The sequence below is a fragment of the Chiloscyllium plagiosum genome, unplaced genomic scaffold (assembly GCF_037043375.1).
Source record: "Chiloscyllium plagiosum isolate Xiang-an unplaced genomic scaffold, Cpla_swu_hap1 HiC_scaffold_34, whole genome shotgun sequence".
Lineage (NCBI taxonomy): Eukaryota > Metazoa > Chordata > Chondrichthyes > Orectolobiformes > Hemiscylliidae > Chiloscyllium > Chiloscyllium plagiosum.
Window position 1 is genome coordinate 15,805,764 of NW_028270172.1, and position 27,974 is coordinate 15,833,737.

The 27,974-nt window shown below is 39.2% G+C and overlaps 2 protein-coding genes across 2 annotated transcripts in view; one reads left to right on the plus strand and one right to left on the minus strand.

Annotated features, from left to right (window-relative positions):
- Window positions 1–3,868, plus strand: part of lyrm4b (LYR motif containing 4) — a 150,550-nt gene extending 146,682 nt beyond the window's left edge. Inside the window, exon 3 of the mRNA XM_043719501.2 lies at window positions 3,390–3,868. Coding sequence (XP_043575436.1) covers window positions 3,390–3,443 — 54 coding nt within the window. The 3' untranslated portion in view covers window positions 3,444–3,868. The remainder of the gene's footprint in view (window positions 1–3,389) is intronic.
- A 16,718-nt stretch (window positions 3,869–20,586) lies between these two features.
- Window positions 20,587–27,935, minus strand: ppp1r3g (protein phosphatase 1 regulatory subunit 3G). The gene has a single exon (XM_043718977.2). It carries the CDS (start codon window positions 27,776–27,778, stop codon window positions 26,672–26,674), a length of 1,107 nt encoding a protein of 368 aa, XP_043574912.1. The 5' UTR covers window positions 27,779–27,935; the 3' UTR covers window positions 20,587–26,671.
- Between the last annotated feature and the right edge of the window lie 39 nt (window positions 27,936–27,974).

The window sequence follows — 27,974 nt, forward strand, 5'->3', positions numbered from 1 at the left end:
TTACTACAAGTCCAACCTACAAGCAGAGAATTGTTGGATTCCTCCAAAGACAAAGTTAATGAATGAGAACCAAGCCTGAACTGATTAATCATGTGGGTTTAATAGCCAATAGTTATTAATGTCAGCTGCTGCTGCGGTCCAAATCCAGGTCAGCGCTTGTCTGTGCTATGATCCTGTCACCACACCTCTTGCTCACTGCTTCCCTCCCTGGCCCTCGCATTCATAGTACATCTTGCTCTTTAAGTCACTTCTTCCTCCTGCCACTCCTCTTCCAAGCCCTTGCTCACAGAGATAGGTAACCTTTTGAAATGTATGTGTAGGTTTTATTTGTTTCCACGGTCATGCAAATCTGCATAAACATTGATATTGTTGCATATAACAAACATGTTTCACTAGTTGGATAGAAAAAGATAGAGGGAACATTGGAGAGGGGGGCCAAGGTGTGATTTGATTAATAAAACCACATCACCACAATTGTAACTTGAATGGGGTAGGTATAGCCAAGTGAAGAAGCTTCACCATTAGTTGTATGCTTCAGATGTGTCTTAAGACCCAAGATTGCAAATTGAAGTTGAGGAATAATTGGTTTAGAGGTGATCTAAGAAAAACTTCTTTCACCCCAGAGGGTGATAGAAATAAGGATAATGATGTCTGAGAGGGTGGTGGAGGTGGTGTTCTTGCAGTATTTAAGCATCTGGATGAGCACTTAAAATGGCAGGGCACAGTAGGCTATGGACCTAGTACAGGTAAATGAGATTAGTGTTGTTTGCTGTTGTTTAGAAATAGTGGGCCAAAGGGCCTGTTTCAATACTGTATCAGTCTATGACTATTACATCTATTACATGACTGTTGATTTTGGAGTTGATTTTCATACGTTCCAACAAGTGAGTGGCCAACTAGACAGTCTCTATCAATGTCAGTGCTGCTCAAATTGAGTCATTTTGCTGTTCATGAATTTGCAATCTTTCTCATTTGGTACCATTCAGCTCCTGTTTAATATCTTATACAATGTAATTGTGATATATGGTACTGTGTGAAGGTATTTAGCTGATGGCTTGGTCCTGCTTTTCTTTTGTTTTCTCAATTTTTCATGTTGACCATTTGTGTTCCCTTGTGGTCTTGTGTTAACTGTCCCTTGCACATTTCACCAGTATATAACTTTGATTGGGGCAGAAGACTGGAAAATAGAGAGATGATTAGAGATGAATTTGATTTGAAAGTCACACAATTTGTATGGAATGTTTTTGTACGATGCATTATAACAGTTGCCTAATTTGAATTAATTGATCACTGCAACTTGAAGAGGGTGAACTGGAAGTTGATAATTCCAGTCCATTTAGTATTATTGGAATACCTTTCTTTGGCAGGGGGTAAGAGTTGAATAAGAGAAAGTACTGAATTGAAACTGCTCTCATTGAAATTGGTGGCTGAGAGGTTAAACACATCTTTGTCAAAGAACCAAATGGAAAGAAATATTAGAAGCACTTGCATGCTCCTGTTGAGTAGTGCCATGAGACATGGTATTTACCCCTACAAAACCCATTAATGCAATGCGTTAACTTGTCATACAAAAGCTAGCATCTTTGTGCATCATTCCTTCAGTCACTACTGCATTGAACTTCAGCCTAGAATGTGTCTCTGAGGCTTGAGTTCACAAATTTGTGAACCTAGGGCAAGAATTACCACTTAACCATGTCTAAAACTTAACAAGCTTTTATGTGTCGATCAAAGTTAAGATTGGTGGAGTAGCAGAAAGCATAGGGGACTGTCAAAGAATACAGGAGAATATAGATAGGCTGGAGAGTTAGGCAGAGAAGTGGCAGATGGAGTTCAATCCGGACAAATGTGAGGTGATGCATTTTGGGAGGTCTAATTCTAGAGTGAACTATACTGGAAACAGAAGAGCCTTGGGAAAAGTTGATGAGCAGAGAGACCTTGGAGTTCAGGTCCATTGTATCCTGAAGGTGCCTGCACAGGTAGATAGAGTGGTAAAGAAGGCATATGGCATGTTTGTCTTCATCAGACGGGGTATTGAGTATAAGAACTGGCAGGTCGTGTTGAAATTGTACAAGATTTTGGTTCAGCTGCATTTAGAATGCTGTGTACAATTCTGGTCGCCACATTACCAAAAGGATGTGGACGCTTTGGAGAGGGTGCAGAGAAGGTTTACGAGGATGTTGCCTGGTATGGAAGGTGCTAGCTATGAAGAGAAATTGAGGAGGTTAGGATTGTTTTCATTAGAAAAAAGGAGATTGAGAGGGAAACCTGTTTGAGAGCTACAAAATCATGAAGGGTATAGACAGGGCGGATAGAGATAAGCTTTTTCCCAGGGTGAGGGATTCAATAACGAGAGGTCACGCGTTCAAGGCGAAAGGAGAAAAGTTTGAGGGGGATATACATGGAAGGTACTTTACACAGAGGGTGGTAGGTACCTGGAACGCTTTGCCAGCAAAGATTGTAGAGGCAGGCACGGTAGATTCATTTAAGGTACGTCTGGGTAGATGTATGAGTAGGTGGAGAGCAGAGGGATACAGATCATTAGGAATTGGGCAATAGGTTTAGACAGTGGATTTGGATTGGCACAGGCTTGGAGGGCCAAATAGCCCATTCCTGGGCTGTAAATTTTCTTTGTTCTTTGAAAATAATAAATGCAACAAGGTTTTCAATTATAATTGGAGGTGTAGGGTATATGGCCAGCAACTGAAATGCTATATGTTTTTATGTATGTACTTAGGAAATAAGAGTAATAAATTTGGAGTCAGGTGCCAGCAATTTTGCATGGTATGCATATTATTGCTCTCACATTTATACTTGAATTAAGTTGTATCATCTTCCATGCTTGTTCCTGGGTCTTTTAGATCATGCACTCACTGTTGAGGCTAACTACTAACTCCTGCCATCTGAAACTTCACTGATAATATGGTCAAAAGCTGCTGAATTGGCAAATGCAATGGCCAGAATTCAACTCTCTCCAGCAAATTATTTAATGCACAATTAGAGTTGGCAGTCTCCACTTAGGAGCTCTTTAAAGAAGAAGACTATACATTGACAAAATAAATTTGAGTCGGGCACATTTGGTGATCTTGAGTTGGCTCCACTTATTTTGGCAAAGACATATCAATGTTAAAAGAATTCTTTAAAAAATCCTGATGGCAAGATGAAAGTCTGTGTAGACATTGATACTATAATAGCGTTGTATTTGAAAGAACGAAATTTCACTCTCTTCTCATGCTGCTTTTCTTCAGGCAATAAATCAATATTGAAAGAGCAGGTAGGTGACTTGATGTTAGGCTGGGAACCATATGGTACTAACTACAGGTTTGCTGATTATTAAAAGCCATGTTTGTCTACAAGAATGTATCACATGGTGCTTCTGTTTTATTTTTCAGGTACTCATTGGCCATTTGTATTCCACACAAAAGCTCATCATTGAAAATCAGTGAAACTGGCATTCAAAGCTAACATGTATTTTCGAAAAATAATTTTATCTATCACCATCTACTCAACTATCTGGAATTCATGGTATCTCAACCATCAAAGAACTAAAGCTTCTTTCTCCTGCATATGTGACAGATTAAAAGATTTTCATGACAATGGTGTGGCATCACTGTAATATGTTCATTTAATTGCACAGCTAATTTAGTTATACAGTAATCCGCAATATTTTATGATAAGGAAATAGTACAGGTCAACAGTCTATTAACTGTATACAGTGTCATAAAATTCTAATGCTTTGTGTTTTTTTCAGTAACGAACAGTGACAAGATGATGTGCTAATGGTTAAAAATTAAAGCTGATTTTCTGTATAACCAAAAATAAACTGAAGATAAACTCACTTACAAAATAAAGTTGAAGTGTATGCTCCTGGCTAATGTTTTGCACTAGAATAATCTCTACAAATATTTACATTGATAGTGTCCTAACTCTGAAATGGCCCAATTAATTTATAACCTGCAGTTCATACTATTGATGAGGTGGTTCTGTGCCAAAACACCCTGATACGTTTTAAATAAATGACCTTCCTTCATTGTAAATACTGCATTTATTTGTAATTTAGCAGTATTAGAATGCATATACAGTAAATCAAGTGACCTAAACTTTGTGCTTATACACTTGGTTAGATCAAACCACGTTCAAATACTGCTTGAATTAAGTTTTTGCATCTCCTTAAGAGAGTAACTTAGATTGCAAAGCTATTTCCTGTATATTTTTAGGAGTTGATATTCTTTGCTTTGTTTAATTACAAATCCATAGTGAGTAACCAATATTGTATAATCCCAAAAATTGCATCATTCAAATATTCTTCAACTGGTCAATGACTCACCAACTCTAAGTTGCTAATTGACAGTTCTTGTGAAAGTCCTCAATTTTTCCATTCACTTAGATACTGAAAGGTTTTGTATGAAGTCACAATTATTTAACAGATATGGTGCATGGAATGCATATTTGCAAATTTACTTCCATGTATTGCACTCAATGTTTTTATTGGAAAATATAAAGAAACTTTGCTAGAACAGAAAATCCAAAGCTAAAATGCCTGTACCTTTTAATTGATCTTTGTACTTTTTTTACACAGTTCTTAACAATGAAAGAATAATGCATTGCAATACATGACTTTGCTATCCTTGTAAAGCTGTAACAAAGGGCTCTTCCAGAAATTCTTGCAGATTGTGTACATCCATCTGACTGCAGGTATAGTTTGATATAGTTGCAAAACAACAATAGTAAAATCTGGATTCTGGGCTGTTTGAATAGAGGCAGAGGACAAAAGCAATGAGCTTATATTCAAGTTACACAAGGGCACTGGTTAGACACAAGCCACAGTATTATATCCAATTCAGGACACTACACTTTAGAATATGATATTATAAACTTCAGAACTGGAATAACTGTTCACGGATTGAATGAATCAACAAAAATAGAGGGTCTCTCCTCTCTATTACAGACATTTACACCTCATGCTGCATCTGAAAGGCTAAGAGCATTGTGGAAGACACCACACACTCCTCACTCAAACTCTACTCATTCCTGTCATTTGGCAGAAGATACCAGAGCATTCGGTCTCTCACGGCCAGACTGTGCAACAGTTTCTTCCCCCAAGCTGTCGGGCTCCTTAACACAATATGATCGGATTCTTTCCCATCTGAAATTCTTTGCCCAACTTTGAATTGCTTTTAGAAAAATGTCTATTATTTATCTATTTTCTCTTACACTGTAACTTGCATGTTGTGCATTTCTTATGCACTTTATGTCATGTACAAGTGTTTATTTTGTGCTGTCCATGTAGCACCTTGGTCCTGGAGGAACGCTGTCTCCTTTTTACTGTATCAGTTGTATATGGTAGAAATGACAAATAAAAAAGCTACTCCAAAAGGTAAAGTATTACACACAGCAATAACCCTGTCCAGAATAAGCTATCAAGGAACAAAGACAAGCTGTTACATGGAATCAAGCAATTAGCCATGTCTTGGCAAGATTACATCCAGAAAACTGCTTTGACACCTGGCTGATAAATTGGCTGAGGGGTGATCTTATCCCTCATGATTTTACAAACCTGTATAAGGATGGGGTGAATAGCCAAGGTCTTATCTATTCCCTTCATAATTTTATATGTTTCTATGAGATCACCCCTCATTCTTCTAAATTCCAATGAATATAATCCCAGTGACTCAGTCTCTCCTCATAAGCCAACCCCCTAAACTCCGGAATCAACCCAGTGAACCTCCTCTGCACCCCCTCTAGTGCTAGCATACCCTTTCTCAAAGACCTTCTAATTTGTGAACAAAGTTGATCTGTGCATCCTGTATGCAGTTGAATGCACATGGAGATCAGAGATTGAGGAGCAGCAATTCCTGGCATGTAAAAAGGATCGTCACAGAGAACCCTGGGGACAGGGAGCACTGAAGTGCCCTCCCAGTTTTTTCCTTCACCCATAACAATAATGTGTGTGCGTGTATATACGCAATTGCATACGGGAGTTCAAAAAGAGGTTCGAGTTTAACTAATAGAGTTATATGTTGACAGTTCATGGTTATTTACCTGTAGGTCATAGAGTCACAGAGGTATACAGCAAGGAAACAGACCCTTCGGTCCAACCTGTCCATGCTGACCACATATCAACCCAATCTAGTCCCACCTGCCAGCACCCGACCCATATCCCTCCAAACCCTTCCTATTCATATACCCATCCAAATGCCTTTTAAATGTTGCAATTGTACCAGCCTCCACCACATCCTCTGGCAGCTCATTCCATACACGTACCACCCTCTGCATGAAAAAGTTGCCCCTTAGGTATCTTTTATATCTTTTACCCCTCACCTAAACCTATGCCCTCTAGTTCTGGACTCCCCCCTACTCTAGTGAAAAGACTTTGTCTATTTATTCTATCCATGCCCCTCTATAAAGTCACCCCTCAGCCTCCGACACTCCAGGGAAAACAGCCCCAGCCTGTTCAGCCTCTCCCTATAGCTCAAATCCTCCAACCTTGGCAACATCCTTGTAAATCTTTTTCTGAACCCTTTCAAGTTTCACAACATCTTTCCAATAGGAAGGAGACCAGAATTGCACACAATATTCCAACAGTGGCCTAACCAATGTCCTGTATAGCTGCAACATGACTTCCCAACTCCTGTACTCTGACCAACAAAGGAAAGCATACCAAACTCCTCCTTCACTATTCCATCTCTGTGTTGTGAAGGTTCTGGAACGATCACAAGATGTTGTTGATGAAGTTCCAGTTTCTCTTCAACCTTGGGATACCTTTGGTGATCATCAAAAGATCGTCGCTTTACATATGGCAGGTAAAGTAGAAGAGTAGCATGGTCTTCTCAGGGATATTTGTGTGATGGTGGCCTGTTTCTATGCTCTATCTCACTATCACTGTATTACATTTAGAATGTATATTTAGAAGGTCATATGTACTCAAATGTGAAAAGTGGAACACCACTTTGGGCACAAAGATGCCTCAATACAGCTTCTTCTGTTACACTTTGTAGAAAAATAGAGAAGTTAAAAAGTCCAGAATTGCAGATTTTAGGAATAAGTTATAAAATGGAGAAAAATAAAAGTTAAAACCACAGTCTTCCAAGCCAGTCCATGCTGGCACCAAGCATCCAGTCTACACTGGGCCTCAGCTCGAGTCTATGTCGGGCCTCAGCTCCAGTCTGCACCGGGCCTCAGCTCCAGGTTGACAGGGTTGTTAAGAAGGCATAGTGTTTTAGCTTTTATTAATAGAGGGATCGAGTTCTGGAACCATGAGATTATGCTACAGCTGTACAAAACTCTGGTGCGGCCGCACTTGGAATATTGTGTACAGTTCTGGTCACCGCATTATAAGAAGGATGTGGAAGCTTTGGAAAAGGTGCAGAGGAGATTTACTAGGATGTTGCCTGGTATGGAGGAAAGGTCTTACGAGGAAAGGCTGAGGGACTTGAGGCTGTTTTTGTTAGAGAGAAGAAGGTTGAGAGGTGACTTAATAGACACACAAGATGTTCAGAGGGTGAGATAGGGTGGACAGGGAGAGCCTTTTTCCAAGTATGGTGACGGCGAGCACGAGGGGGCATAGATTTAAATTGAGGGGTGATAGATATAGGACAGATGTCAGAGGTAGTTTCTTTACTCAGAGTAGTAAGGGTATGGAATGCTTTGCCTGCAATGGTAGTAGATTCGCCAACTTTAAGTACATTTAAGTTGTCATTGGACAAACGTGGACGTACATGGAATAGTGTAGGTTAGATGGGCTTCAGATTGGTATGACAGGTTGGCGCAACATCGAGGGCCGAAGGGCCTGTACTGCGCTGTAATGTTCTATGTTCTATCTAACTGCGACTCCACTTTCAAGGAGCTATGAACCTGCACTCCAAGGTCTCTTTGTTCAGCAACACACCTTACCATTAAGTGTGTAAGTCCTGCTAAGATTTGCTTTCCCAAAATGCAGCATCTCGCATTTATCTGAATTAATCTCCATCTGCCACTTCTCAGTCCATTGGCCCATCTGATCAAGATCCTGTTGTAATCTGAGGTAACCTTCTTCGCTGTCCACTACACCTCCAATTTTGGTGTCATCTGCAAACTTACTAACTATACCTCATGCTCACATCCAAATCATTTGTTATAAATAATAACTCGTGTTAAATATGGAAACCTTGTTTATGTTTTTTTGTTAACTTGGGTCTAAAAAGACAGTTACATTGGGGAACTTTACAAACTTTGATAAGATCTTTAAGTTTTGTGACAACTCCAGGAATAGTGGGGCTTGATTACCAGCTTGCTACCTCAATGAGGTATGATAATAAACACAACTTAATGCATCATACTTAGGAAGGATATTTTGGCTTTGGAAAGAGTACAATGAAGGTTTACAAGGATGATACCTGAACTTCGGAGGTTAAGTTATGAGGAGAAATAATACAAATTAGACTTGTTTTCTTTAGATTTTTAAAGGTTAAGAGGTGACCTGATTGATGTATTAAAAATATTAACAGGAAAAGACAGGTAATAAAAACATACTTTTTCCAGTGAAGATGCTAGATTTAGGATCAAAATTAGTTAAGGAAAGATAATAAGGGATATGGTGTTTGGAGTTAGGCCACAGACCAGCCATGACCTCACTCAATGGTAGTACAGGCTCAAGGTGCTGAACCACCTACTCCTGAGCCTATGTTTCTTTTAAGCAGAACTGAACACTGAAAATGCACTGTGTACTATATAACAGTATTAACAATTTGTGAAAACTATGACTACTATTCCTCACTACAGCATGTTGGATGCAAAGGTTAATTTAAGGTGTGCAGATGAGACTTGGACTTCAATATCAGGTTTGACATTCATGCTTGCAAGTCAAAATGTCACTAAAATAGGCTTTGGTTAAAATCAATGTAGAAAAGGTCTGTTCACGTTTATATATCCTGAATCAAATGAATTCAGTATTCTTTTTGTGTGTTATCTCAATTGGAGAAATCACATCTTATTCAGAGACTTGTAAAATTCTGGCAAAGTTGATGGCGATTGCAGAGAATGTTGTTGTGGTTTGGACTGCTCTGATTTAAATAATTATTCTTGTATGTTTTACCTACAAGTGGCAGTCCAAAAAGATTCTCTCCCATTTAACGGATTCAAATGCAGAAATTAACCCATGATCGTGGATAGCTTTTTGCAAGAAGTAGTCCCATCAGACAGGCTGGTGGATTTGTGCAACAATAACAGTAGCAAAGAGTCAGCAATCAAGACCACTAAGGTCATAACAGACAGTACCATGATGATTACCTGACATTTGGATTCATCTAGTTCTGTGATCCTGTTGCTCCTTGACCTTAATCTCCAATTTGCTGAGGCACAGTGTCAAACTGTTTCAAGCAAACTGAAAACATCTTTCCTCAAAACATCCCACTTACCTCCAAAAGGACATCAGTTACTTTCGACAGTTGTAAGAACAGAATGCAAAGTGGAGCTCTCATACTGAGGACATAAGCTGAGAGCGTAAACAAAAGTATTGAATCATGCACAAGAGGCCAGTTACAATGTTGCCAGGTTGGTTGCCAATCGAAAAAGCCTCTTATGATTGTTGAGACTCTCACTCTAAGCTTGCAAGAAAATTGTCCACATTCTGATAGCCAGAGTAGCAGCAAATGAGGTGACAAGCTCCACTTTTAAATATAACTATCAACAGATATATCATAGGGCATATAAGCACAGTGATCCAGAAAAATTCAAGGATCAGGAAATGTTTGCATTAATTGAATCAACAGACATTAATAGTTGTGCAGAGCTGGTTGCAATTGTTTGGTTTGAAGTGGACAGCTTGAAAAAACATTATTTAATCTGTAAGGAATTTCCACAGCAAACAACAAAGGAAGAAATATTCAGAATGACCAATGAGTAGTTCAAAACAAATGGTATTCCGTGGCAGAATTTCATAGATATATGCACTAATGTTGAGGTTGCAATGACAGAATGTGAAAGGCGTATCCAAAGTGCAACCTGAAAACCTAGAAATCGAAACCACTCACTGCTTTCTTCATACGGAAGCTTTTACGTCACGTAGTTTGCCAACTAAGCTTAAATCCACACTTAATGAGGCTGTAAAAATTGTCAATGACATTAAATCCAGAACACCTCAGTCACACCTATTCTCTGTTCTATGTCAAAAAAAAGGAATGAACCTCAATCCCTCCTTCATACAGAAATTTACTGGCTCTTAAGAGGCAGTGTTTATGAGTTTCAAGAGTCTATGAACTGAAGGAAGAATTGAAACAATTCATGCTCAATGAGACTCAATACGCTATCAGTTGCAAGATAAACACTGGCTGGAAAAATTGGTCTGCTTGGCTGATGTACCCGATGTATTTAAGCTGAATTGGAAACTTCAACGATGCAATGTGGACATACCGACAAACGCACAGTCAAGTTACATAGGTTGAAATCGAAACTTCACCATTGAAGAGAAGGAATAGGACATGGTTCACTTCAAATCTCAAGCAACCTTCTAGCTCAAACTTAGATGAAAGGCTACTCTTTCTTATGGAGAAACATTCAAGTTCACATCAAGATATGTTGAAACATTATTTCAGGTCATGTGGGCCAGAGCAAAATCCTCCAGATGAGGGATAACCAGTGATCTATTATAGTTTAGCACAATTCCCTTGCTTTTCTACTCCATATCTCTGTGGATCCTGTGTTTGTTTTTAAATGGCACTCTTACGTTTTCCTGTCACCTTCAAAAATTGACTGCAATTTAGGAAGGTTCTGTCAATCCTATTGACAACAGGTGCTTGTCACATGATTTTCAGTTACCCTTGTATCCTCTGTTTTACCACAAATATGATCTAAATGATTGCGGGGAGGAGATGAATTAGTGGTATTATCCTGGACTTAATGCAGAGACCCAGATGTTTTGGGGACCTGGGATCAAATTTGAATTAAATAAAAAAAAATAGAATCAAGAGTCTAATGTGACCATGAATCCATTGTCGATTGTTGGAAAAGCCCATCTGGTTCACTAATTTAGGGAAGGAAACCGCCGTCCTTACCTGGTGTGGCATAGATGTGAGTCCAGACCATAGCAATATGGTTGACTCTTAACTGTCCTCTGGGCAGTTAGGGATGGGCATTAATTGCTGCCTAGCCAGTGATGCCCTCATCCAATGAATTTTTAAAAATTATCATACTTAAGAGTTGGTGAAACATAAGCGTGCTATATTCTTAAAACTGAATATGGCTAAAATTTACAGTCGCCTGAATGCTTGCCAGCCTCCCTTTGATCCTTGACTTTAAAATATCATTACATATTTTGACGTGCGTAGCTGAGAATTCATGAACATTCACCCAAGAACATAAGGTGAGAAGGGAAAGATTTAAAAGGGACCTAAGGGGCAACTTTTTCACGCAGAGGGTGTGCGGATAAGGAATGAGCTTCCAGAGGAAATGTGGAGGCTGATACAATTACAACATTTAAAAGACAACTGGGTGGGTACATGAATGGGGAGGGCTTAGAGTAATACTAGCAAATTGGACTAGATTAATTTAACTTAATATATTTGGTCGGCATAGGCAAGTTGGACCAAAGCATCTATTTTCATCTTAACAACTCTATGACTCTAATTTTTGGTATCTTCAGAAGAATCAATTATAGGTTTCTCTTTGAAAGAAAATGAAGAATTCTGGATGTCAGAAATCACTGCACCCTTGAACTCAAGTTCAGAGAGATTCTACTGGATCAATTTTGACGCCAAATGATAAATTAATAACTCAATCACAAATCAAGTAATGATTGTTCTACTGCCATTTTGAACCACCTACTTTTGTGAACTTAGTATCTCTTCCCTGTCACTTCTGAAGAATCAGAAGAGGACATGTTTATAAAATGGTTCCAGAAATTCATGTAGCCTCTTTTCAGCATTGAACCAAATATTAAACAGTTGTGTTCATTGGAAGAATCTTAAATTTCATCTCGAAATTCTCATCAAAAAATGTGGTCAAATGTTTCTTATAAAAATTGTAGTCTATTTATGTTTCAGTTCAAAATAAAGATTTTTCTTACAATGCTGGTGTTGATTATTTTTAAATATTTGGTATGCTGTGAAAAGGTTTAGATGCTGAAAATGTACATAAGCACCAAGTGATCGAGCTAAGCAATCCCACAACCAACAGATCACATCTAATCTCTGCAGTCCTGCTACATCCAGTCGTGAATGGTGGTGAACAATTAAAACAACTCACTGAAGGAGGAGGCTCCACATATGTCCCCATCTTCAATAATGGAAGAACCCAGCACATTCGTGTAAAAGATAAGGCTGAAGCATTTGCAGTAATCATCAGCCAGAAGTGCCATTTGGATGATCCATCTTGGCTTCCTCTCGTGGTTCCCACCTTTACTGGTCATCAGCCAATTCAATTCACTCCATATGATATTTATGTCCTATACATAAGAAGGAGGACAAATCCAACACAGCCAATTATCTCCCATTAGTCTACTCTTAATCATAAATAAAGTAATGGAAGGTGTGATCAATAATGCTATCAAGCTGCATCTGCTCAGCAATAACCTGCTCAGTGATGCCCAATTTCTGTTCCACCAAGGCCACTCAGCTCCTGACCTCATTACATTCTTGGTTCAAACATGGTCAAAAGAGCTGAATTCCACAGGTGAGGTAAGTGTGACAGCCCTTGACATCAAGGCTTCATTTGACTGAGTGTGGCATCAAGTAGCCCCAGCAAAACTGGAATCAGTGGGTATTAGGGAGTAAACGCTCCACCGATTGAAGTGGAAGATGGTTGTGATATAGAGTCATACAATTGTACAGCATGGAAACAGATGCTTTGTTTCAGCCAGTCCATACCGACGATAATCCCAAACTAGACTAGTCCCACCTACCTGCACTTGGCCCATATCCCTCCAACATTTCTTATTCATTTACTTATTCAAATGTCTTTTAAACATTGTAACTGTACTCACATCCACCACTTACTTTCTGTAAAAAAAAAGCCACCCTGCCTTTTTTCAAAAATTTTCTCCTCTCACCTTCAAAATATGCCCTCAATCTTGAAATCCCCCACCATAGGGAAAGACATCTGCTATTTACCTTATCTATACCCATCATGATGTTAAAATCTCAGAAAAGATTTACAATGATGTTGCCAGAGTTGGAGGCTATTTTCCCTGGAGTGTCAGAGGCTGAGGGGTGATCTAACTGAGGTTTATAAAATCATGAGGGGCATGGTTATGGTAAAGGGACAAGGTCTTTTCCCTGGGGTGAGGGAGTCCAGAGCTAGAGGGCATAGGTTTAAGGTGAGAGGGGAAAATATAAGGCACAATTTTTTCACATAGAGGGTGGTGAGTGTATGGAATGTCCTGCCAGAGGAAGTGGTGGAGGCTGGTACAATTACAACATTTAAAAGGCATCTAGATGGGTATATGATTAGGAAGGGTTTAGGGGGATATGGGCCAAGTGCTGGCAAATGGAACTAGATTGATTTAGGATATCTGGTCAGCAAGGACGAGTTGGACCGGAGGGTCTGTTTCCGTGCTTTGACTCTATAACCCTCAACTTCCTATGTTCCAGTGAGTAATATCCTAGCCACTTCTAATGACTCAAGTCCTACATTCCTGGCAACATCCTGATAAATCTCTTTTGAACTCCTTCCAGCTTAATAATATACTTCCTATAACAGGTTGACCACAACTGGACACGGTTTCCAGAAGAGGTTTCATCAATGTCCTTTACAACCTCAACATAATATTGTAACTCATATACTCAAAAGGTCTGAACAATAAAGGTAAGCATGATAAATGGCCTCCTAACCACCTTATCTACATGTGATACAAACTTTAAAGAATTGTGTACACAAACCCCTAGGTTTCTCTGTTGTACAACACTACCCAAGGGTGTGTCATGTTGGAGGTCAGTCATCAGCTCTAGGATGTCTTTGCAGGGGCTCCTCAGGGTAGTGTCCTAGGCCCAACCATCTTCAGCTGCTACCCTCCATCATACATTCATAAGTTTGCTAATAATTGTACAATGTTCAGTACCATTCACGACTCATCAGATACTGAAGCAGTCTATGTTCAAATGAAACAAGACCTGGACAGTATGCAGGCTTGGGCTGAGAAGTGGCAGGTAACATTCATGCCACACAAATGCCAGGCTATGACCATCACCAATAAGAAACATTCTAACCACTGCCCCTTGACATTCAAAGGTGTAGCCATCACGGTGAATCTCCCACTATCAACATTCTGGGCATTACCATTGACCAGAAACTCAACTTCTCAGCACAAAAACATAGTGACTATAAGAGCAGGTAAGAGACTAGGATTACTACAGCAAGTAACATACCTCCTGAGTCCCCAAAGCCTGTCCATCATCTACAGCAAACGTCAGCAGTGTGTTGGAACACTCGCCACTTGCCTGGATCGGTGTAGCTCCAACAACATTCAAGAAGCCTGACAGCTTCCAGAACTAAACAGCCCACTTGAGTGGCACTACATCCACTCCCTCCACCACCAACGCTCAGTATCAGCAGTGTGTACTATCTCAAGATTCACTGCAGAAACACCAAAAATCCTGAGACAGCACCTTCCAAACCCACAACCACTTTCATTTAGAAGAACAAGGGCAGCAAATATCTGGGAACATCGCCACCTTCAAGTTCCTCCAAGCCACTCACCATTCTGACTTCACTGGGTCAAACTCCTGGAATTCCCTCCTTAATGGCATTTTGGGTCAACACACAGCAGGTGAACTGCAGCAGTTCAAGAACGCAGCTCACCACCATCTTCTCAAGGGCAAGTAGGGATGGGCAATAACTGCTGGCCAGCCAGCAATGCCCACATCCCACAAATGAATTTTAAAACAGCTGAAATATTTAGGAAACACTGCTCTAGAAGATAAGTTCATAGAATGTGTTCATGATGGTCTCTTAAAGAAATGTATTCTTTGAATTAACTAGGATAAAGATATCGTAGATCTAGTGTTATGTACTAAGCAATGTTAATCAGTAATAGTCAAAGATCCTTTTGGAAAGAGTTTGATTGAATGATTGAATTTCATTTTAAGTTTGAAAGTGACATATTCCATAATGCAAACAACCATCTTAAATAAAGCCAATAAACGGAAATGTGAGGAGAACTGACTAAGACTAATTGAGTAAATGGATGAAGAGGTATGGCTATAAATGAATAGTGGGAAACAGTTACAAAGTAATCCAAGACGTTCAACAAAAGTGTATTCCTTTGAAAATCAAAAACCCAACAAGAAAGGTCCATCCATGGCTCACTCAGCAAGTTAAGGAAAATAGTGATTGAAAGATGAGGCTTATAATATAGTTTAAATAGAAATAACAAATCTGAAGAATGTGGATGGTTTAGAAAGCAACAAAAGTCCACCAGAAACTTTATAAAAAGGTTGATAGAAAGGGAAAAATAGAATATGATCAAGAATATAAAAATAGATTGTAAGAGCTAACCCTTAGAAATAGAGACAGGAGAAATTATCACAGAGAATGAGAAAGATGAAAAAGGCATTAAACAAATATTTTACAGTCCTTACGCCAGAAGAGATAAGTTTCATTCCAGAAATATACATTAACCAAGGTACTAAAATGTGAGGGAATGAAACCAACAAAGAAAATTTATTGAAGAAACTTAAAGGACTAAAATTCAACAAATCCTCAAGACCCAATGGCTTACACTTTAGGTTCTAAAAGAAAAAGCTGTAGATATAACGGTTGCGTGATTTTCCAATATTTTATAGATTTAAGAATGGTCTCATTAGTTTGGAAGTTGGCACTGGTTACACTGTTTTTCAAGAATGGAAGGAGAGTGAAAATAATACTGCACATCAGTTAGTCTGACATCAATTTTTGGAAAAATATAATTCCATTAATTTCAACAGCACTCCTTTACAGTATTCAGACATCAGAAAGAATTCTCTCTCTATAATATCTATGAGGCTTAAATTGACTGATGCTTCAATTCCCGGTCTTGAAAATCTGATTGCCTCTTCCTTGAGTCTTCATGCTGAGGTTAGACTGCACTTCAAATAAACTCCTTCATGATTTTAACAAAGCACTTTCACTCTGCAATAAGACAATAATAAACTAAAAAGGAACTACAGTGTGTCACCTGTTGTGATCCCAGCTGATGGTACTGCTGGACATATCAGATCCCAGAGTTAAACCTAGTTTGACAGACCACAAGTCAATGACAGATCCAAAGACGGAGATAAATTCAAAATTCAGCAAACTAGGGCTAAAAAGATGATAAAGAAAGATAAAGTAAAATACAAGGGCAAACTAGTGAGAGGTATAAAAACTAACAATAAGGCCTTATTTAAATATACAAAAAGGAAGCAAACAGTCAAAGTGAATCCTTAGAAAATGAATCTGAAAAGACTGAATGGGGAATAAAGAAATGGCAGAGGAATTAAACAGGAATTTTGCATCAGTCTTCATGGTGGAAAATACTACAAACATCTCATTAATAGTAAAAAATTACAGGAGAGGAATTAAATACTACTACCACCACTGAAGATGTAGTATTAGAGCAACTAATGGAGCTAAAGGCAGATAAGTCCCCTGGCCCTGATGTCTTGCATCGTAGGATCTTAGAAGAAGAGAGGTAGTGGACGCATTGGTTGTAATTTTCCAATCTGGATAAGTACAACATGATTAGAAAACTGTCAATGTGACAACCCTATTCAAAAAGGGAGGGAGGCAAAAAAAGCTGATAACAATATGCCAATTAGCCTAATATCTATTGTTGGCAAAATGTTGAAATCAATTATTAAGAAGTAATAGAGAAGCAGACTTGGAAAATCACATTCTAATCAAGTAGGATCAGCATGGCTTCAAGAAAAGGAAATGACAAATTTAAATAAGTTTTTTAAGGAAGTCCCAACTAAAATGAGTAGAAGGAAACCAGTAGTTGTGTTGTACTGTACTTCCAGAATGTATTTGATAACACACTTCACAAAATAGGAGCTCATAGTGCTGGAAGTACTATATTAGCATGGATACAGAATTTGCTAATGGACTGGAAACAGTGAGTGGTGATAAGGGATTCTTTTTCAGGTTGGTGATCTAGAAGCAATGGGGTTCCACAGGAATCAGTACTGGGAACACAATTGTATATATATTAATGATTTGGAGGAAGGAAGCAAATGTACTGGAGCCAAATTTGTGGATGAGACAAAAGTAGGCCCGTTGCAAGTGAGGTACAAACAGTTTACAGAGAGATATTGATAAGTAAGCAGACAAATGTAGACAAATGGAGTATAATGTGGGAAAATGTGAAGTTCTTCATTTTAGAAGGGAGAACAAAAGAACAGTTACTCAAACGAAGAAAAATTGTGACACTATGGGAATTGGGGGTATTTGTACATGAAACACAGGAAGCTAGCACACAGATGCAGCAGGTAATCAAATAGGTTTTATAGAATGTTGGGCTTTATTTCAAAGGGGCATAAGAATAGGTAAGTCTTATTGCAACTGAACAAGGTACTGGTGAGACCATATTTTGAGTACTATGAGCATTTTTGGTCCTCTTATTTAAAGGAAGATATAATTTCATTGGAACCGTTCAGAGAATGTTCACTAGGATGATCCCTGGTATGGAGGGGGATTATCTTATGAGCAAAGGTTAATCAGGTTGGGACTCTACTCATTGGAGTTCAGATGAATGAGAGGTGGTCTAATTGAAACATATAGGATTCTTATGGGGCTTGATGGGATTAATGCTGAAAGGATGCTTCCCCTAATGGGGAAGGACCAGAGGGTGAAGTCTCAGAATAAAGGGGTGCCAATTTAAGACTGAGATGAGGAAGAATTTCTTCTCTCACAGAGTTTTGAGTCTTTGGAACTCCTTACCACAGAGAGCTGTGGGGACAGAGTCCTTATGTATATTTAAGACTAAGATAGAAAGATTCTTGATCACTGGGGGAACTAAGGGTTATGGGGTAAGGGTGGAGGAAGGGCAGTAAAATGTAAGTAAGGAGTGTCAGATCAGCCATAATTCTAATGAATGGCAGAGCAGGCTTGAGGGACCGAATAGCCTACTCCTGTTCCTACTTCTTATTGTCTTAAAAGATAAAGTAAACCACATTATTTACTTATTGTACTAATTCTAAGATCTGCAAACATTCAATAAATGTGTGATCCCAAAATAATCCAAATTTGTGCATTCCAATAAAAACAAATTCCTGAACAATATTGAGGGGCACAGCATGCATAAACAAAAAAACCACCACTTATCTAATACTCACACCAGAGTCCCTGTCATTATCATCCTGATAGGTTTCAGTACTTGTGACTTTAATGTTGGAGGTATTATAGACCTGAGTTGAAACACTCAGTTTTAAGTAACTTCTTCAATGTTTTAGCTGAACACTTCTGGTCTGGAACTAAGACTAACTCTTCACTCTAAGCTAATCTAGTTCATTTCATAATTTACTTCTCAGAAGCCCTTGTCTTACAGCCATCTTCATCTAAGGACTTAACAGAATTACTCAAAACTCTACGTAAAACTAAAAGAAAACCTCCTAAACTATGATTGTTTTCTTTAAGCTTAAAGAAAACAAGTTCCAGATATCTCTAACCAATGTATTTACCTTGCTGTATCACAGAACAATCGAAAGTAAACAAAACTCTACTAGTACTGTACAATACCCCTGAAATTCTGAAGCTAGACCTCAAACCTATCTTAAAATAAATCACTATGGCAACAGAAATACAAATAGAAAACAGGAATCATCAGCAGTGCTTCACCCAGAGGCTCACTGAAAATGTTACCTAGTATAGTGACAAAATGTCTGGAAATGAATCTTCCAGCTCAGCTAGCAAACCTACATCCAGAGCCTCAACCTGAGCTACAAATCTTCTCAAAACTTGCTAGAAATACAAATACCTAAATACAGAAAACCCATTTCTCTCACTAACTGTCGAAGAAATTTGCCCAATAGGTTAGAGATCACAAAACACAGCTCGAAGTGAAACTGACAAACGGTTTATTGCAAGCGATATTGCTGGAAGATAACCAGACTAGGCTGACACAGAACGGACAGTCTGTACAGGTAGATCAGATTTCTCTTCTTAGAGCTGAGGATCAGACCAGTTTTATAATAATGCTGCACAATGACACTGATTAAGAAATGGAAAACTACAATGTATCTGGAAATGGAGTAATCTAGTTGCAAGGATGCAAATTGGAAAACAAATATCAGATGAATGTCCTGTTCCTTCACACAATGCAACATCCCGACAGTATCGATCGTTCCATTCCTCTTCACAGGTAGGTGTTAATGTCTCCTCTGAAATGGTGAGGTGCTTCCATTGTCCTGTTCCTGGAGTATGTCCTTGCTGGTGCCTCTCTGTCTGACCTGCTCTCTATATGTGCCTTTAGTATTGCTGGGTTGTGAAACTGTCCTTGGGGCTTTGAGATATTTGTGGTTCTCTGTCATTGTTAGAGGGAGCTTGAAGTGTATTGCTTTGTCTGCATGGCCTGTCTGATTTGGCTTCTGAGCTGCTTGGGAATTCTGGGTGTTTTTGGTATATTTGGCCATTTTTGCTTTTGTGGGCCTACCGTTGGTTAGCAAATATTTTCCGACACTAACACAGAACACAAGAACCCAAACTTGTAATAAATTTTATTGAAAACATATGTTTACGATTACATGCATTTAATTTCCTGGAAAAATAACTGGCCATTCAGTCACTTTCTCATCTTCTGTGACAGCACTCCACCAATCTAATTGGTAATAACAGTCAGTTTATAAGGTATCTTATAATTTGGTGCTGCTAAAACCAGTGTGGTTGACAACACAGCTTTCAAATAAGAACTAACATTATTTTGTTAATTTAAATTTCTTGCCTTTCTTTGTTTGTCAAGGCTGTCATTCCAGTGCTGAAATTTGTAATGGCTTTCTGATAAGATTCATTCACATCAACATACCACAGAATTTTGAGTATTGCCTAAGGCCTGGGAAAATCCAAGATCACCTTATTTTTCCTGCTTGAATTGCAGTTTGGCTAAAATATGTCATTTTTGCTTTGGCAAATTCACTTTAGACAAATTTATGACCAAATTAATTTTTTGTATCCAATCAAGACATTTTGTTCAAGTAATGCAAATGCTCTTCCCAAGTTTGGCAGAAAGAACCAAATAGAGGCATAGAGTCAAAGAGATGTATAGCACGGAAACAGACCCTTCAGTCCAACCTGTCCATGCTGATCAGATATCCTAACCTAATCTGGTCCCATTTGCCAGCACTTGGCCCATATCTCTCTAAACCCTTCCTATTCATATACCATCCAGATACCTTCTAAATGCTGTAATTGTACCAGCATCCACCACTTCCTTTAGGAGAAAGTGAGGACTGCAGTTTGCTGGAGATCAGAGCTGAAAATGTGTTGCTGGGAAAGTGCAGCAGGTCAGGCAGCATCCAAGGGGTGTAAAACAAGGCGACCTGAAGAAGGGCTCATGCCCGAAACGTCGATTCTCCTGCTCCTTGGATGCTGCCTGACCTGCTGCGCTTTTCCAGCAACACATTTTCAGCTCCACCACTTCCTTTGACAGTTCATTCCATACACTCACCATCTTCTGTGTGAAAACGTTGCCCCTTAAGTCCCTTTTATATCTTTCCCCAAAATGATCAATGTAAACAACACAACTGCTTAATCCTTCAAAATCCTTGATGGTAATCATTCAAAAGGCACTAGTGCATTTTTCATTCCAAAGAGTATATGTTTACATTCGTAAATTCAATTGATATTATGAAATATTTCTTTGGTTTTATTAGTCAATGAAACTTGTCAATATTCTTTTAACAATTCAATGTAATAGTTTGTGCATGTCCATTTCTTTTACCAGTATGAATGCACTTCTATTCTCTCTATCCACTCTGATTAAGTATCTCTTCAACATATGAAAATAACACACTCATTATTTGTTTTTCTCCTATCTGGAGTCTCCATTTACATAATTCACATAATTGAGTTTTATTTTGCTTTGATAAGGTCCAATTTACCTCACTCTTATTCAAGACAAGTAATACCTGGTCTCCAAAAACATTTTTTGAGCTTTGGCCTTTTTATCAGCTCTAGTTTTGAATGTTGAGTATTCTTCAAATGTTTTATTGGCCATCTCATGTGCTTTAATTAGTTTCTCTGAAATGTAACACACCAGTTGGAAGTATAATATCTTAGCTTTGATTCATACATTTCTATTGAATTAAGAGCTTTTCTCACCCTATGTTCCATATTATCAGTTCAAAAGAACTGAGTCTTGTGGACTCAGTCAGAAATCACACAACACAAGGTTATACTCCAAAGATGTGGAGGTACTAGAGGAAGTAACTTCACCTGACAAGGGGCTACCCTCCAAAAGCTTGTGATTTCAAATAAACTTGTTAGACTACAACCTGGTGTAGTCTCATCATGGTCTTTACAATGTTATGCTTTCCTTCCAATGCTTGTAAAGATTGTGCATAATAAGCTGAAGATGTAAACTACATTATTCTCAAACTATTCATTTTTAAAAATATTTGTGACATAACATTTCAACTTTGATATAATTGTAGTTTTTGGGTAATCTATGTTTTGTGAAAAATTGGATAAATATTTCTGCGACCATTTTTAACTGCAATTTTTTTCTTGCATAAATTCTAGAAATGTGCGATTGGATTTCTTTCTAATAATCCTGGATTTTAATTAATAAGCTTCATGGACAAGCTGGCAAACATTGAATATTTTTACTTTAAGTTTTGTGGTCTGCAGATTGTTCTTCTGACAAACTGGTGCGGATGCTACTAGCTTTACCTGTCAAAACACTCTGTAATGTTGAGGTCCAAACATTTTTTTGGCCCTTCATCTTTCAAACAAGATGCACTGTCCTCCTTCTCCATTGTCTGTAAATGTTGGCTTTATCTGAAAATTTCTGGTTAAATCAAATCCCATTTTGGAACCATAATCATCCTCTAAGATACTACCTCTTCTATCTCCCTTTACTCTGAATGTTTCATTCACCAAGTCATATTGTCTAAGTTCTTTCTCTCTTTTTGAAGATCAAGTTTTATGAGTTCCATTTTTTCTCATTTATATTTTATTTTTCTCCCTTCTCAATCGCCAATTCAAACTTTCTTATTTTCAGGTTTTTTTTTCCTTTCTCCTCACTTTCTATTCCTCTTTGATTGTCTTTCTCCTCTCTTCTTACTTTCCTTTCTCTTTTCATCTTTTCTCTTTTTTCATCTATTTCAAGTTTCTGCATTTAACTTTCTCTCGCAAAGTTATTTTCTCATTTCTAACTGAATCTTAGCTAATTTCAACTGTGATGCACGAGGTTCAGGTCTTCCTCCTTTTAAATCTAAACTTTTAGTAATCACTTTAATCATCTCATCCTTACAAAATCTTGCTTTTATTTCAATCTTCAACTTATTTGCTCTCTCAGTTTAGCACAAGCCAAATAACCCACTGTTATGTTTTCTACTGCTAGTAAAGTCTTAGCAGCATTCAAAATGATTTTGTCACTCTGATCTGTATAGTACACTTAATGTCAACATGACTGCTTTTATGACCATTTTCTTCACATTCTTGTTCCTTTAAAGAATCACAGATCTCTCCTAAATTTAATCATTTCCTACCCTTTCGAAAGCCTACATTTTGTTATGATTCCAGATGATTGTAATACTGGACAAGTCAATCCCAGAGTGAAACCTGGCTTAAGAGATAATTTTTATTTTTGCTGTTTGCTTACCATGCTGGTTAATCATTGAACATATTCGCAAGAGATTGTCAAGGCTCTTAAACAAAACAACATGACTTTATTACAGAATTATACTGTAAGAGATTTAAAAATAGGAAAGGATTCAACCTTGTTCCCGACAATATCTGTTACAGGTACTCAATTCCAGCAAAGTGAAGTTCCGATTTTAAATTTAATGTCTTGCTTGAGTGACTCTTTCCAGTTTTGATGGCATGGTAAATTCTTTTCAGTTCTCAGGGCCTGGATTTCTTTTTCAGTTGACTACTTAGAGATTCTACAAACTAAACACTTCCAACTCCTGAGATTTCTACACAACTATCTGATTGTCCTTCTCATGGGATGAAATTGTTCTTTTGCACTGATTATTTTGAACTGAACTCAAGCTACTAGTGGCCCCAGTCTTTTTCTCAGTTTGTAATTAATACAAAGCTGCCCCATTGGGCATTTAAATCACATGCTTTCTTGGAAATTAAGTACTTAGTTCATGGTTCCAAATGACTTTCCACCTCTTAAAACAAGAATTATAACTCAATGCACACATCTACTTTAGAGTCCTAATTACCAACTGATATTAATATGATGTGTGACCATTAGTTAATGCAAGATCACAGAAGAACAAGGAAAAATATCTTTGCAAGGCATGTGATATCAATAAGGGAAGTGGGGTAAAACGTATGTGCAGATGGGCAGAGCAGTTTCTTTAAAATAGCATAAAGGACTCTCTTATCTTTGTGACTGGAAAAGCAGTTCCAGTTTGATATCAACTAACACTCAACAACTTCAAGTGACACAGTATAAATGGCTTTCATATCATAAGGATTGGGTCTCTTAGGGCAGAAGTTCAGTAAGTTGGTCATGTCTAACTTTCATGTCTGTGATCATAATTTGAGCTCTTTCTGATGTTTTATGTGTGGAGCAAATGGTCCCATCTGTCCAGGTCTGACCTCAAGTTCAAGGTTGTTCAGATTTTCTATGGAAAGTTGAAGCCTGGGACTTCTGCACTTGTCAGTTCCAAATTGCTATTGATGATGTTTGCAGTCAACCAGGAGGTGTGCTATAAGAAGTGGAGCTGTTGTCAATTTGAATAATGTATGATCCAGGCCTGAATTTCAGAAAAATGCCTGGTTTGTTTTGAGGCCATGTGTCAATGTAAATCTTCTTTGAGAAGGACATTTATACCCTGTGGACATCTGAAATTTTTAATACATGTTAGTACAGGAGTCCAATCAAACTATATCAGTTTCAATGTCCCAGAAATAATCCTTTTGACTTCCCCGAGCTGTATATCTACCATGTTTGTGTGGCAGTTCCTGGGCCAGGTTGAGCAATACTATAATGTTGGGTAGACCAGAACAAGTGCAACAGTGAGTTTTGTGTTGGTTTCACAGCTCCAGATGGTATCTGTAAGTTTCCATAAGATTCAATCTTGTCTTGGCTCCAGTGTATGGAGGTGTTGTCAGAATGTTAATATAACAATCACAAATGTGCCAAGGTATGTTCATTCACCGTTGTTGGGAAGGGTACAGCAATTTTTACATGTTTCTCCAGTTAAAATAAGCTTTTCAGCACAAAAACATGCAAAGTAATGCTGTCAATAAGACGGCCAGCCATGCTCACAGGTTTTCAGTCCAAGCAGTGAAAGCCCACAGAAACATGAATTCTCAAGAAACAACACAGCATTAGGCATGAGTGTAATGAGTGCTAGGGTAGACCCAAGTCAAGAGGCAAGCAAATACAGTGGATTAGCTTTGGGGAAAATCTGATCAGAACAATTTGAATATAGAGTTTCTGGAAAATAAGACTCAACAACATATTCAAGGGATAAAACCAGAATACGTCAGAAATGCTCAGCAGCTCTGACCACATCTGTGTAGAAAGTAATAGAGTTAAATTAGAGTTTCAGGCCAATAACTTTTCATCTGAAAAAACATTAACTCTATATCATTCTCCACAGATCTAGACTGACCTACTGAATATTTAAAGCATTTTCTGTTTGTATTTCAGTTATTTAGCATCTGCAGTCTTCTGCTTTACAAAAGGGCTTTGGTGAAGTAAGGGAATTTAGATATCAGGTGGCAGTTTGCAAGATCATAGAGGTCAAGGTGTTTTTGAGGAGAGGGATGATGCCGGTAGATTTGGAAGTGAGGGCAATATTAACTGAGTAGAGGACAATCCCCAACATCAGTTAACATGGGAGCAAGGAAGCAACATTGAATGGTCAGCAGTTTAGTGGAAATATAGTTAAAGGAACAGAGGCATCTCATGAACAAGATGGGCTCAGAGGTGCCATGAGAGGAAATAGGAGAGGAACAACAGAAAGATACAAGTTCCATGTTGTAATTCTATCTGGCTATTCCCAATCCTGTATGAGAGTTACTCAAGGAACAGGGGAATTTTTACATGTTGATCAAATTCCTATTTTAATCTGAGAAACAGGAGGAAACTTTATAGTATAAAATACTTTTAATCCATTCCATAACTCAGTTTAGATGTCACATTCTCTGTTATATTTGCATACCTTTGTGAAGAAAGTTTTCTATTTTATTCTGACTGCAAGTACATTCTATAAACAATACTGTACATAATTCCTGTGGTATAATCAGTTTTCTAGACATTTACAGTCACCAATAATTAAAAGCATTTTAGTCAGGGTTATGTAGATGTAAATCAATTCCTCCTGAATAATCCTGCCAAAAAGCTGTGCTTTTCACTGTATGTGAACTGATACCTAATTAGAGGATGAGTAATTTAGTCCTCATCAATTGCTAAGTGCATTATGTTCTAATTTTCTATATAGGCTGTGTTCTCAGATCAATAAAAACTCTTGGACATACATATTTCAGAGGATCAAAGACCAAGTGCACAATTCATTATTGGTCACTTTTTGGACAATTAATAAAACCTATCTATATATAACTTTTAATTTGAGATCACAACTTCTCTAAGTTGTCTTTGTGGTATTGGGCCTACTGTAAGGCACTGCAGTAATTCTCTGCATAACAGTTGCAAAGCAGTAGGATGTGATTTTCTGCCTGCAAACTGAGCATTGCTGTTGGGTTAGGAGGGTTTAGTGAAAATTCAGGGTTTTTTTGAATTAGATTACTTACAGTGTGGAAACAGGCCCTTCGGCCCAACAAGTCCACACCGACCCTCCAAAGAGCAACCCACCCAGACCCATTTCCCCTACATTTCCCCCTTCACTTTACACTACGGGCAATTTAGCATGGCCAATTCACCTAACCTGCACATTTTTGGACTGTGGGAGGAAACCCACACAGACACGGGGAGAATGTGCAAACTCCACACAGACAGTTGCCTGAGGTGGGAATTGAACCCGGGTCTCCGGCAGCAGCAATGCTAACCACTGTGCCACCGTGCCCCCCACAGTGGTCTCATATGAAACCAGCCTGCTCTCTAAAAACAACTAGCAGCTGATGAGAGTGGCTTTGAATAGAACTGAGAGCAGATTCTGTATCCCAGCTCCTGGATGAAGAATGCTGTAGTCTCTCTTAAATTAATCCTAAAAGACAAAGGTAACATCAGAAAGTTGGAGGATAGGCAAAAGGAATTCCAGTTTAAACAAGCTTTCATGCTTCAAAAAGTCCCAAGTTATCGCATTAACAGGTCTGTATATTGACATTTACATTGTCAGTTTGGCCACTTGTATGGTGCACAGTGGAATCTTTGATCGTTAAGCAGATATTTGTGATGCCATTGCCTCTTTAATTTTCTTCAATAATTGTACTGTCAATAGCATACCTCAAACTCTATCGTAAGTCTGGAACATATAATAATACACTTCGTTGGGCAAGTTTGACGCCTCGTGCTTTTTGTTAAACCCGCGGCTTGTCTTGAAACTTAAGGAGAGATGGCACCTCTTTAATAGAGGACATATGCAAATGAGTGCGTTTCAAGAAGATCCTAACTGTTGGCGTGTTCATCTGACGTGGATTCACACTGCAGAGAATAATTCTTGTCGAAGTTATTGTCCCAGTACTCCTCGCTGTCCGTCCTGTAGCAGATGGCGAAGTAGACAAAAGAGCCCTGGTCCAAGAAAGGGGGGATGGACAGGTCGAACGAGAACTGGTCAGTACCTGAGTGGCTCGACCCTTCCACATATTTGGCAGGCGTGTCCATGCTGGAGAGCCAATTGTTGAATGTATAGCGGACAATCACCTCCTTGACATAAGAGACATTCAAAACCCTGATCAACCCGTGCACGTCAAAGTGTCTGACAGTAACATTCTCCAGGCAGACACGGTTCCTCTCAGCTCTCTGCATGAAGTCGCTGGCCTCGCAAGGCATGGAGAAGGCGGGTCTCAAGCAGTGAATGCCGAGCGCCTTGAACTTCTCGTTCAGGTCGTCCACGATGGCCGGAAAGCTCTGGAGCCGCAGGAAGACCTTGGATGGGATGTAAGGCTCGTCGCTGGCTCGGAAGTGCTTGACGCTGGCCAGGCTGAGCCCCAGCGAGTCGGCGAACTTCACTTTCTTGCGCAGCCCCCCGTTGAATTCGCTGAAGAAGTCGGAGGGGTCGTGCAGGCAGGGCAGCGACTTGGTGCGGCGCCGGTTCAACCTCAGCTCGTTGCTCTGGCGGCTGACGGCGCTGACCAGCACCTCCTTCTCGGGGTTCGAGGCGTCCGCCTGCCGGGACAGCTCGCAAACTTTCCTCTCGTCCCCAGACTCGGAGTTACAGCTTGCCTTGCAGCCGCTGCTGTTGCAGGTTTTGCCGGTGTCGCCTTTGAGGCTGCCATTGCAACAGCCGGTGTTGCAAGCGGCCGGGCTGCAGTTCTTGTTACTGTTGTTACCGTTGCTGGTGTTGCAGCTACTGCTGGTGCCCCGAATGTTATTGCAAGCGATGGTGCTGCAGCTCCGATGGATTTTGCAGCCGCTGCCGGTGTTGCTACTGGCGCTGCTGGTGCCCAAGGAAAGTTGCAAGGAGTGGCCAGAGCAAGTAGCCGGCGAGACCTTCAGATCTGCCTGCAGGTCCCGATGCACCGCAGGGGAGATGGCAGGGTCAGGCTCCTCCATGTCATGTCGCTCCTCGCCCTTTACCTCCAACCCCGTCCTCCTACCCTGCCCAAACTCAAACTATTAAAAACAATAACTAATATATATATATATATAAAACAGGGGGAGGCGCTGCCAACAGACCCAGAGCCCGTGTCAATCAAAGCTCTGCTGAAAACTTTGCAAGGGCACGTATATTGAGGTCAGGAGCCGAGTC

Excerpts from the sequence above, each read along its gene's own strand:
- ppp1r3g (XM_043718977.2), bottom strand. The coding sequence starts at position 27,778 with ATGGAGGAGCCTGACCCTGCCATCTCCCCTGCGGTGCATCGGGACCTG.